This window comes from Myotis lucifugus, unplaced genomic scaffold, assembly GCF_000147115.1.
Source record: "Myotis lucifugus unplaced genomic scaffold, Myoluc2.0 scaffold_58, whole genome shotgun sequence".
NCBI lineage: Eukaryota > Metazoa > Chordata > Mammalia > Chiroptera > Vespertilionidae > Myotis > Myotis lucifugus.
The window spans coordinates 252,054-265,711 of NW_005871106.1; the positions used below are offsets into that span (position 1 = coordinate 252,054).

The 13,658-nt window shown below is 35.6% G+C and overlaps 1 protein-coding gene across 1 annotated transcript in view; it reads left to right on the top strand.

Annotated features, from left to right (window-relative positions):
* Positions 1–13,658, top strand: part of NDC80 (NDC80, kinetochore complex component) — a 35,330-nt gene that overhangs the window by 390 nt on the left and 21,282 nt on the right. Inside the window, 10 exon segments of the mRNA XM_006089254.3 lie at positions 485–594; positions 2,464–2,541; positions 3,467–3,511; positions 3,513–3,579; positions 3,671–3,843; positions 4,530–4,632; positions 7,916–8,005; positions 10,093–10,186; positions 11,602–11,708; positions 12,447–12,591. Coding sequence (XP_006089316.1) covers positions 494–594; positions 2,464–2,541; positions 3,467–3,511; positions 3,513–3,579; positions 3,671–3,843; positions 4,530–4,632; positions 7,916–8,005; positions 10,093–10,186; positions 11,602–11,708; positions 12,447–12,591 — 1,003 coding nt within the window. The 5' untranslated portion in view covers positions 485–493.

Genomic DNA, 13,658 nt, shown 5'->3' on the forward strand with positions numbered 1-13,658 from the left:
GCCGCTTGGTGGGTTTGAGATGGGAGTGTAACAGCCTAGGGCCCGGGTACGTACTTGGGGAAGACTTCATCTCCATCCTCAGAGTACATTTCAAGTATTGATGGGGAGGGGGCCTATGGGTTAGAGTGGAAACGTTGATTGATGGATGGATGCAGAAGCATATGTTTAAAAAGAAATGCATGGGCAAACCAAGAAATTGAGAAGAAAAGAAAAACTCTGAGAGGTTGTAAACGAAATTACAGCAGCCAGAGGCCGAGAGAAAAAAAGCAGAACACTTAGCCTGTTGATAGCTGTTGACCAGCAGCTAACACAAGACGGCTCAGATGCATCTGTTTGTGGGAATTTAGGATCAACTCCCTGGGAAAAGATTATTTTGAAGGAACAATGGAACTTGACTGCCTTTCTGTTTGAAGATAAAAGTGGGTGCTTCATAGTGCCACCTGGAAAGTTGTGTGTTTTTTTAATACTGAATTCATGAATGCAGGTCGTAAGCATGAAGCGCAGTTCAGTTTCTACCGGCGGTGCTGGCCGCCTCTCTATGCAGGAGTTAAGATCCCAAGACTTCAATAAACAAGGCCTCTACACCCCTCAGACGTAAGTATCTCATGCCTCATTGTCTTGGACAAAGCAATCTGTAAAGGCGATAATAGCAAAGCTGCACTATCAGTGATGTCCGATGAATCTTGTCTGCGGCCAGGGGCACCCGATTTTGGGTCAGTGACAGCTAAAAGTGGGCATATTACCAAGGTGTTGTGCCTCACCTCATTTGTTCCTTAAGGCTCCATGCCCTGTCTTTGGCCAGGCAACTGACATTCATTCTCTGTGCAGTAACTTTCAGCTTGCTGAGGTGTATTCAGCTTGCAAAGTTCTCCATCAAAGGTATTATTTGCAGCAGACGGTAAGCTGCAGTTAAGTAGCCGTCTATGGAACACCACTTCTCCAAACTGTTTTCTCAAGATGCGCTGGGAAAAAAGGTGTCCAAAAGAACTTGCTGTGGTAAACTAGTTTTACTCTGTGAGTGATTTCCTTCCTACTAAGAAAAAGGCTATTAGTGAGCCCCTGTAGATCTGTATCAATCCTTCTCACATACCAAGTGACAAGACAGACATTCTGAAGTGCTCTAAAATGAAATGACATGCAGCTTACCGTGGCCTGAGAGCGTGAGAGATGGTTAGCCATTAGTAGCCTTGGGCCACACCTATGACGAAAGATTGCTCGCATCTCTCTATATAAGTGGGAATTTAGGGTTAATTTCAAGATGGCTATTTCTGTGAATATCCAACAGAGAATAGCCAGGTGCCTTAGAAGCCCAGGTGCCTCTCCACTTGTTAGTTACATACCAACTTTTCAGTCTGCCACCCACAGCTAGCCCAAAGGAGTGGATGCTTCTTCCTTGCTAACTCTGGACCCATCCTGAGCTGGCCCCACTTCAGCTTCCCCCACCCCTTTTGCCCGTAGCTAATGTAAATTCTTTCAGAATAGCTTACATCTCCAGGACATCAGACATGCCTTTTCATCTAGCCATGCTGCCGGCGGTTCAGACTTAATGCTCTAGAACAGTGATGGCGAACCTTTTGAGCTCGTGTCAGCATTTTGAAAAACCCTAACTTAACTCTGGTGCCGTGTCACATATAGAAATTTTTTGATATTTGCAACCATAGTAAAACAAAGACTTATATTTTTGATATTTATTTTATATATTTAAATGCCATTTAACAAAGAAAAATCAACCAAAAAAATGAGTTCGAGTGTCACCTCTGACACGCCTGTCATAGGTTTGCCGTCATTTGCCTAATAAATCCTTTCTTTTCAAAAAGACTTTCAGACATGTAATTAACATTTTGTTTAACATAAGGTACAAGTTTTATTTGCTAACTGTTCTTAAATTGCTTAGGTTTACATAGTATAAGCTGCAGCTACTTTTAGGAATTTGAAATATTTATGCATGGTTTTTCTTCTGAAGTCAGAAAAAACTTTTATACTGTTGCATATTACTTACGCCGAAAGATTTGTCTTGAATTGCACGGGAACTAAAAGGCTACCATTTTCAATGTTTTAGGTCTGTAACTTAGATAATGTATGTTAAGTGTAGCTGTGTTCTGATAGACTAGGCCTCAAAAAAATTTTTTAATGTGGCTATCCTCCTATGATTGAAAATATTTTTTTAAGTTTTTTCTTTTCCTTTAATGTTGTTATCCATAAATGTCTATATTTTAAGATAATTGAAATCATAATGTAGCTATCTTTTCTTCATAACATTTTAGCATTATAACTTATACTGTATTAGCCTATTCTCCTTATTGCAGTTATGATTGCTACTAAAAGTTTTCATAATTTTGAATTATTTTTATAGGTAATAGGAAACCTAATATGTTGGTTCTAACATATTTCCAAAAGTTTCTTGAACTAATAATATTTTTTTATATTTATCTTAAAGAGTGTGTTTTCCTCCTTTTCTTAAAGCAAAGAAAAGCCATCCTTTGGAAAGTTGAATATGACCAAACCCACATCTGAAAGAAAAGTCTCTCTATTTGGTAAAAGGTAATGATATTTTTTATTAGTTCTACTGAAGGTATTCTTCAAGCCAAGGGTTGAACTAAATGCTCTCTGGATACAACAAATTAGATAGCATGGTCCCTTTCAAGAGAAAATTTTAATCTAGTTCTCTTCTGTTTTAAATGGTTATATCTGCTTTAAATGATGCAAAGAGATATATCAGCACAGTCAGACTACTATTTTTTGTTGATTTCGCAGGGGATGGAGGGGGGAGAGAGAGAGAGAGAAAAGAGGGAATGGGAGAGAGAGAAAGATAGAAACATCAATGATGAGAGAGAATCATCGATCAGCTGCCTCCTGCACGCCCCCCACTGGGAATCAAGCCTGCAACCTGGGCATATGCCCTGACCAGGAATCGAATCGTGACCTCCTGGTTCATAGGTCGATGCTCAACCACTGAGCCACACCAACCGGGAAGACTACTATTTTATAGTTATAAATGAATAGTTAATTTAAAATTCTATACCTAACTTTCAGATACTATGGAATCATAGTATTTAAAGTTAGGAGGAACTGTTATCTAGTTAAACATTTTAATCCCAGACTTCTTTATACACTTAAATATTAAGACTCCAAAAAGCTTTTATTTTGTGGGCTATATCTCTTGATATTAACCATATTAGAAATCAAAACTGAGAAAATTTTAAAATATGTATTAATTCAGTTTAAAATAAGAAGCCATTACATGTTAACATAAATAGCATCTGTTTATTTTAGTTTTTCATAAACAAAGCTGTTTTAATAAGAAGCACGTCCTTGTTTTCATCTCCGCCGAAAAAATTAAAGAATTGTTGAACTTTAATGTTTGATGCTGATGTTAAAATTTAAAATCACCTTGAAAGAATTTAGATTTGACCACAGAAGAAAATAGTTTTGACTCTTTTTTTTTTTTTTTTTTTAATGTTTCCAGAACTAGTGGAACTGGATCCCGGAATAGTCAATTTGGTATATTTTCCTGTTCAGGACCCAAGACCACTTAATGACAAAGCATTCATTCAGCAGTGTATTCGACTACTCTGTGAGGTATTTTATAATTTTAAATAGCCTAAATTGTGAGCATTTCTAATAATTTTTCTATTATAAAATGTTTGACATTTCATAAAAATTATTGTAGTTCCTTACAGAAAATGGTTATGCATATAATGTATCCATGAAATCTCTACAAGCTCCTTCTGTTAAAGACTTCCTGAAGATCTTCACTTTTCTTTATGGCTTCCTGTGCCCTTCGTATGAATTGCCTGACACAAAGTTTGAAGAAGAGGTTCCAAGAATCTTTAAAGGGCTTGGGTTTGTATGTTATATTTCTTATTAGCCTAGACAGAATGTAAGAACACAGATAAGAATCAATCTCAATAAATTTATAAAGATTTTGAGTTAAGAGAAATAATATATTTTAAGATGGTCCCCGTGGGCAACATATGTAGGATAACTTGAAAAACTATTTGAAGGTTATTACCTAAATACAGATGACAGATCATAAGGCCCTTAGCTACTGAAGTGACAAGGAATAGGTAGGATGGGCTGGATACCACAGAAGCAATATAGAAGCAAAAAGGATAGGATTGAAGACCTGGTGAAAAAGGGGTGAGATGAAGTTAGAAAGCTGTGTAGAGTAAACACAGGGAAGAATGGATTTGAGGATGACATGTTTGCATATGTGTGGTTGATTTGAGGTACATTTAGTTTGAGGGGATAGATGATCTTTTATGAGACAAATTCATATTGGTTGTAATTTGCATTCTGTAGCTTGGGGGATATATATATTCACAGTAATCTGAAGAAAAGAAACCAAAAAATACACAAAATCATCTGAGAGTAAGATGACTAAGGACAGAATCTCAACAATGATCTTCTAAACAACTCAAGACTATTGGTGTATATGTGGAAGTTTTAAAATATAATTTCTTGGTTAATTTAGACATTTTTATAAAATTAACTTATTAAGTTAGTTTATTTTTTCTAATTTTTCATAGGTATCCTTTTGCATTATCTAAAAGCTCCATGTATACAGTAGGGGCCCCTCATACATGGCCTCACATTGTGGCAGCCTTAGTTTGGCTAATCGACTGCATTAAGGTATTTGATTTCTCATTATAAAATGTATACATAGAAATTTTTTTTTCCTCAAGTTATTTCTTTTTCTCTCCTAATCTTGCTTTGCCAGTTATCTTAAAGTCTCCATCAGTTTTCAGTTTTCAAATGCTTGATTTTAAATTCTTCAAACTATTAATACATGATTCCAGAGGTGAGGAATAGGAAGTACCACATTTGCAAGGAGAGTCTTTGTTTTCATGAGCTTTTACAGCTCAAAAAAAGTGAGTCAGTAGGAAATTATTTCCCCCAAAGCACTTATTTATTTATTTCTCTTTTTAAATTAAAATTCCTATTTATTGCAAAAAGTTTGGAAAAATACAGAAAAGCTTACACAGAAAGTGATATACCCACAACTCAAAGACAACTTAAAATACTTCCTTGAAATACAGTTTTAAAGTTACATTTTTGCTGTGAAAATTATGTGTATTTTTTAAACTTTTTATGCATATTGAAAATTTCCCTTCAGAAAACTTGCACCAGTTAAAAGCTCCTCAACAATGTATGAACATACCAATTTTCCCATTCCATAGGCATTCATGCTTTAAGATCTTTACCCATTAGGAAGGTGAAAAATAGCTTGTTTTAATATATATATTATTAAGCGATTATGTTTTGTATGATTTGTCATAATTTATTTGTGCATATTTTTGGCCTTTTTTTGTATTTCATTATTTGCTCCTGCTATTAATTTGAACCCTTATTTATTGAATTCATATATTAAGCTTATCAATGTTTTTAATAATTGACATGATAATTTTCATATTTGCATTTTTTTGTTTTTAACACATTGTATGCGGGAAACGTATACTACCAGTCAACGTAAAACGTATAAATACGTTTCCCGCATACAATGTGTTAAACTTGAACATTTTTCACATTATTACTGCCTATTTGTATCTTGCCTTTTTTTTTTTTACTGATTTGTAAGTGCCATCCTATAAAATAAAAGAGTAATATGCAAATAGACCCTAACAGCAGAATAACCAGGAACGACTGGTCACTATGACGCGCACTGACCACCAGGGGGCAGACACTCAACACAGGAGCTCCTCCCTGGTGGTCAGTGTGCTTCCACAGGGGGAGCACTGCTCAGCCAGAAGCTGGCTCATGGCTGGCCAGCACAGTGGTGGTGGCAGGAGCTTCTCCCATCTCCGCGGCAGCACTAAGGATGTTCAACTAACAGCAGGTGGACATCTCCCGAAGGGCTCCCGGGCTGCCAGAGGGATGTCTGACTGCCAGCTTAGGCCCAGTCACTTGGGGAGCAGGCCTACGCCATCAGTCGGACATCCCCCAAGGGGTCCCAGAGTGCGAGAGGGCACAGGCCGGGCTGAGGGACCCCACCACCACCCCACGTCCCCACCCCCCGAGTGCACAAATTTTCATGCACCAGGCCTCTAGTTTTGTACATAAAAATAATTAAGTTGGAGAAATTAGTTATTATGTGTAGGATGCAAGTATTTTTTCCTCTTTCTCTTGATTTATATGCTGTATTTTGACTGTTCAGAGGTGTGAATTTTTATCTAGCCTCGTGCAGTTTCTTTTTATAACTTCTTAGTTTCCTGCCCTACTTAGTGCTAGAATCCTTAAAACCAATATTGTCCACCTAGCATTATTTTGCCCATCAGCTGGCTCTTAACTAAATGTAGTCAGGCACTGGGTGGATGGATTTTGACCCAGTATTCATTCTAGTACATTCAATGCCCCCAATTGGAGTAGAAATCCAATACCATAGTCCTTTAATACAAGTCAAGTTTTATTGAACTTTATATATAGCATTTATATATCAATTTGTTTTTCCTCACTGATACCTATGGACATTGGGTAACCATCTTTCTGCTCCCCCCACCAAATAACCCTGTTGCCGCTAAAACACTTTACCCTTTTTTGTCTAAGCAGTTGTCATGTGTTTGGAGATAGCATTTTCACATTGATTACAGGAGGTCATGGAATACCTATTGTGGCTTCTATTGACAAGTGAGCTCCTAAGATGACTCTAAGTTTATTATAAAAGTCGAAATCTCCTTCCTATCTTGGTTTGCTTGAGGTAGTGAAACTCAACATTATAGCAATTTAAGAATCAGTGAGAGACTTCCCACTCAGGAATTCTGTATTGAGCCCTAGGGTAAGGAAATTTAATGAAATATTTTCAGTAGAAACCTCATTCTTCTTTTTACTCCTAATGAATAGCCCTTTTCTTAGAAGCTTAATGTTCATTATACTAGATATACATTTATATCTTTACATTTTAATAGCAATTTCATTTAAATTTTCTTTTTTTTCCTTTTAAAGGGTTATATATATATTTTTTAATATGTTTTTATTGATTTGAGAGGAAGGGAGAGAGATAGAAACATCAATGATGAGAAGCATCATCGATTGGCTGCCTTCTGCATGCCCCTACTGGGAATTGAGCCCATATCCCTGGCATGTGACTTGCCTGGAATCAAACCGTGACCTCCTGATTCATGGATCGATACAGTTCCTTTCAAGGTGCACAGATTCATGCACTGGGCCCCCAGTAAAGTATAAACATCTGAATGTTTTGCTATAAATTATTATCTGTAGTAATTTTTAAGCTTAAACAATTGTACTTTTGAAGATTTTATATTGTAAAATTCAATCTAAATTTCATATTTATACATACTGAAGGAGTCAGTAGATAACATTTGAGCACAAAAATTTGAGTTCATATAAAAGAGAAATAATTATTATTGGTTCACCTTTTATGTTTTGGATTCTCAGAGTTGTATTAAAATGTTTGTATGCCCTAGCTGGTTTGGGTCAGTGGATAGAGCGTTGGCTTGCAGACTGAAGGGTCCTGAGTTGTATTGTAGTCAGGGCACATGCCCAGATTCAGGCTCGATCCCCAGTAGGGGGCGTGCAGAAGGCAGCTGATCAATGATTTTCTCTCATCATTGATGTTTCTAAGAAACTCTCTCTCCCTTTCCCTGCCTCTCTGAAATCAATAAAAATATATTTTTTTAAATGTTTGTGTATGCTTTCAATGGGTTAATAGTATAAACATCAGCGTATTTTTCTCTGTAGAATAGAACTAAATATGGAACCCATTCTTTTTTAATCCTATGGGATTTAGTTACTAAAATATAAAAGATTATAATTTAAGGCTCAATAAAATAATCTCTGAAGAGACTTTCAAGTGTGAGCAATGTAAATGCATCGAAAAATGACACTAAAAACAATTGACATAAAATGAGAGCTGTGTGTTTTTCTTATAAACATAATATGTTGCTTGTGTACTGATTAGTTACATACTGCCATGAAAGAAAGCTCACCTTTATTTGATGATGGCCAGCCTTGGGGAGAAGAAACTGAAGATGGAATCATGTATAATAAGGTAACTGATTACTATAAATATCATTTTATAGTAATTAACTATAAAATGATATTATTAAATAAATGTGTACATTGAAATTAATATGTTCTTTTGTAGAACTTGTCTTTTTACTTCCTGAAAAACTTCTAAAATGATTTTTTTTAAATATTAGTCAGTGGATTTACTCTTGGAGTTATATTGTAACTTCCTGAAATTTATTAGGCACAGACAGTTGAAAATGTTAACTAAGTCAATGAAAAATACAAGGCAATTGGAATTAAATCATGACATGTTATTGTTAATTTATACATAATAACATTTCTTTTCCTCTCCTATCTCTTAGAACCAGGATTTCAATAAGGCAGCATTATTTTAGTATAATTCTTTGTCAATGCAAAGCATAATTGGTTGAGTATTCAAATATTGCATGTGTGGTTTTTGTTTGTTTCTTTTGTGTTTGACTTTTCAGTTAGACATATTGCCACTTAGATCAGATTTACCACTTCCAAAAATAAACAGTCTAAATTGGTTCCCAAACCACAGTCTATTGGAGCCCAGAATGACTAGCCCCACCTTATTTCCTAAAACAAACGAATTCATATATCCTAATGAGCAAACAACTGTAAGGAATAAATTTATAATGTTGACATTAAACATTAATGTCCCTTGCCATATGTAAAATACCTATCACCATGCAGGTCCCTAAAAAATATACATATACATTATCTGCTCTAATTCTTATCCTCACTTTTTGGAGCATTTTTCAAAAAAAGAAAGTGGAAATAACTTTAGATCCATCTTTTATTACTACCTATGAAACAGTTCAGTGATGCATCAACTGATTGATATGATATTGCCTTTTTTTTTTTTAACAAAGAATAATTATGCCCCTTTACTACTTCAACTATGGAGAAGCAGCTAGAAAGAAAATTCTCCTCTCAAGTTGCATATGTGTACTGGACTAGGTTTATTTGTACCTCAGTTTTCACCCAATTATAAGTTCAACACGTATTAAATATTAATTTTTTTACATTTATTTTAAAGGTTAAACCAGTGAAAGTTACTCTTGCTATTTTAACTATTATTTCAGATGACAATATATGGAGAAGCACTTTGGTAACTATAAAGTGCAATTTTTAATTAGAGAATTATCAACTGTTTAACTTCACCAGATTCTGAGCCACAGCTTTGTGGATCCAGAAACGTGTTTTGTGTTTTTTAATCTGAAAAATCAAAATTGACCAAGCTTAAAGGGAACTGATTCATCCTCATTGAATTCACAAAAAACTTATCTAAAGTAAACTGAAAATGTATTAGTTTACCATCAGTGATACACCTTTCCTGTTATAGGAATACTCACACTGCCTATTCAGAATACCCCTTTCATATCAGCCACGTAATGAAAAGGTTGCTTGTAAGCACAGAATCAGTGCAAAGGGAATTGGTTTGTCTTGAGGGATATTTACGTCATCTAGACTATGGAAAATTCTGATCAGTCATCCTTACCTCCTAACAAAGTATGCATCCTCTGTGACCAAAACAACTCATAAATGCAAAATACAGTGTTACTTTCTCTTGGATAAATATTAAGAATGATAGTATAATATTATTTAGATCTCTACTAATCATGCCGTTTTTAAACCTGAAGTTACAATGAAATTATAATCTTTATTAAGTTCTGGTTTTCACAACTAGATCTTGTCAGCTTAATTGGACTTATATGATTAATGATTCATTAAAATTTTTATAAAGTAGATTATCCCTAGTAAACAAGTTTGTGCATTTTATGTTGAATTGTATTTATTAACAAGCTTCCTTGTTTGACCTCATATTCTGAAGGTATGTTTTTTTTTTACTGTTTACTATCACTTTTATCCAAATTTAAGTGTATTTTTCGTCCCCAGTATTAGAAATACATAGCAGACCAAGTCTGTGCGGCATTATTAATGATATAACCTAGGGTTGTGTCTCATTTATAGGAGTTCATATAGCTAATTAGTATTCTTGACTTTTTTTTTAAAACTCAAATTTAAACTTCCACTTAAAAAAGTGAAACAAAGTAAATAGAGAATCATGGTTTTGTTTTTAAAACTGCTTATCCTCATCAGTTGTTTTTGGACTACACCGTAAAATGCTATGAGAGCTTCATGACTGGTGCCGACAGCTTTGAGGAGATGAATGCAGAGTTGCAGTCAAAGCTGAGTAAGTAATCTCATTCCTAGCATACTTGCTTTTGGTCATTTATAGCTTAGCTTACCATACCCAATCCTATATAATAAAGATGTAATATGCAAATGGTCATTACGCAGTGAAGGGTAACAACCAATCGATCACGTCACGACCGGATCAGCAGGAGGGTGGGGCAGCGAGCTACAGGAGCGGGCAAGGCAGCAAGCTATGAAGGGGTGTGGGGGATCTACAGGAGGGCGGGGCAGCAGGCGGAGAGCTACAGGAGGGCGGCAGCGAGCTACTGCTGCACGGATTCGTGTGCAGGACTACTAGTGTTTATATAAGCACTCACATTACATTCATTTGGATGCCTACTGATTTTTATCTTCATTGTTTCCCTGGTGAAAAGAAGTAGTAGTTGAGCAAAAAGAATACTGGTGTTGCTCCTCACTGGCTATGTGAACTTAACAAACTACTTGTTAAAGTTTTGCAAGATTAAATGGCCATGTGAATAAAGTATCAAACACACTACCAGAAGCACAGAAGATAATCAGCAAGTGTTATCTCCCTTGAAGGATAATATTTCTGTGATATCTTTGCTTTACTATGTGAGAAATTAAAGCATCAATTAGTCAAAAGACCTAAGGTTGCTTTCAGAATTGTGACAGAGAGTTAGTGGTCCATTATATTTCCAAAGAAAACTTTTTCCACTCAGCTATAACCTAATGACACTCAGTATGTACTAGCTAACTCTAAAATGTTCCAAAGGCATTATTTTACATTTTTGTTCCTTTTATTGAAATAGCCTTGTATATAAAATGCCAGAGTAGTAGTAAAATAGGTAAATTTGTGTAAAGCTATTCCTCCAAAGACAATAAAATCAATCAAAACAGGAGAATATTGCCTTGCCACTATTGCCATGAAAGGTGAAAGCAATTCCCTATGTTCTCATACTCCTGAAGAGTAAGCAGGATAATTTCACATGAGAAAGGGAGCAAGGTAAGTAATGTTTTAAAAAAGGAAAATTCATAGTGATCTAATACAGAAAGCATCTATTTAGTTCTTGGATACTTCTGTTTATAATTAGTTAATCAAATTTATTCAAACAATATTTATTCTATACTTAACTATGTTCCAGCAACCATTTAGGCACTAAGGATACAGTGATGAATAAGTGATAAAAGTCCTACCCTAATGAGCTTAAATTCTTTTAGACTGAGACAGTAATCAAATGAATAACTGTAAATCAATGGTGCTAAGTGCTATGCAGAAAAATAAAGCAGGATAAGGAGGCTGAGAGTGTAGTGGAGAAGGGAGAACAGTTTGCTATCTGACAGAGAGTGGGTGTCCTTCACCGAAAGTGTTTTGTGAGAGCATTGGTGAAAACCTGAGGGACAATGTTCCAGGAAGATTTGAGATTTTATGAAGTTGTTGGTTTTTGTCTCCAGAGGATTTATTTAATGTAGATGCTTTCAAACTGGAATCATTAGCAGCAAAAAACAAAGCACTGAATGAACAGATCGCAAGATTGGAACAAGAAAGAGAAAAAGAACCGGTTAGTAAACATGCTTATCTTCAATAAACTTATATACTTACTTAGCTCTTTTGGACTCTGTGTCTCTTTATTGAATACCAGCTATTTATCAATTTTTTTAATAGATTACAAAATAAGCTTCTTAAAAGCTAAATATTTTTTATAGGACAGAACTCCCAACGAAAACACATTTCGTATCTCTGGAGCTTTGTTTTCCCTTGGGATCTATCAGTCTTGGACTAATGATGTTCAGAATATGATGAAAGAGTCTTACCTATTTACTTAAGACCAAAAGATATTTTGAACCAGGTCCCCATATTATACACCTCTAAGAAGCACTATATAAGAGCCCTAATTTTTTTTATTTTATTTTATTTGTTTAGTTAGTGGAAAGGAAATAGTAATCAGAGTTTATATAATATAATGTATTCTAGGGACTTTCTAAAAACTGATAATATTCAGATACCTAATTTTACTTTGTGTATTATATTATTGAAACAGCTAGACTGTTCTGTAAAATATCAGATTTTAAATGTTTGGCTTTTTCATTCTAGCTCTTGACTTTTTCTATCCCAAACTGACTTCTTGAAAAGTACACCTTAATTATGTAATAACAGTAAAGTCCCTTGACTTCCTCTAAAAATAAAACTCTATTTACCCTTCTCCATGATGAATTTAAGAAGTATTTCTTTACTTTCAAGGAAAGTATGGAATTATTATTGATAAGAATAACTAATTTAATGTTCTTTTCTTTTAAAGAATCGTTTAGAAACATTGAGAAAACTGAAAGCTTCCTTACAAGCAGATGTTCAAAAATATCAGGCATACATGAGCAACTTGGAGTCTCATTCAGCCATTCTTGACCAGAAATTGAATGGTCTTGATGAAGATATTTCTAGAATAGGTAAGCACAGCTAATACTAAAAGACATCATTCATATTGGGATGGAGACCTACATGGGATTTATCATATATAGAGACATCTTTGTCATCTTATCTTTTTTCCTTTAATGGTAAATAGCTAAAGCGGGCTACCAAGTTTTTTTGTTTGTTTATTGGTTTGTGTTGGGTTTTTTGTTTGTTTGTTTATTAATCCTTACCTGAGGATATTTTTTCCATTGATTTTTTAGAGAGAATGGAAGGGGAGGGAGAAGAAGAGAGAGAAACATTAATGTAAGAGAGACACATTGGTTTGTTGCCTCCCACACAGCCCCAGTTGGGGCCGGGGATCAAACCTGCAATTCAGGTACGTGCCCTTGATCAGGAATCAAACCCGCAATGGGCAGATGCTCTAACCACTGAGTCACATCGACCAGGGCTGGCTTTCAAGTTTTCAGTGTTTTCTGAGGCTGCTGTAACAAATTACCACAAACTCAGTGGCTAGAAACAACAGAAAGTTATTCACTCACAGTTCTAAAGGCTAGAAGTTTGAAATCTGGCAGGACCAGCTTACTCCAAGGACTGTGAAGGGGAATCCATTCCTTGCCTCTTCCAGCATTCCTGTCCTTGTGGCCATGTCACTGCAATCTCTGCCTCCATTCTGACATTACTTTATCTGTATGTCTGTCCTCTTGTCTGTATTAGTTTCTCTTTGCTTCTATCCTTAAGGGCATTTTTTAAAATATATTTTTATTGATTTCAGAGAGGAAGGGAGAGGGAGAGATAGAAACATCAATGATGAAAGAATCATTGATCGGCTGCCTCCTGCACGCCCCCACTGAGGATTGAGCCGCAAGCCCAGCATGTGCCCCTGACTGGAATCAAACCCGGGACCCTTCTGTCCACAGGCCAATGCTGTGTCCACTGAGCCAAACCTTAAGGGCATTTTTTATAGCATTTAGGGCCCACCTAGATAACCCAGTGTAATCTCTTCTCAAAATACTAAATTGCATCTGCAAAATCCCCTTTTCCAAATAAGGTAATGTTTACAAACTCCAGGGATTAGGACTTCATATCTTTGGGTGGCCATTAT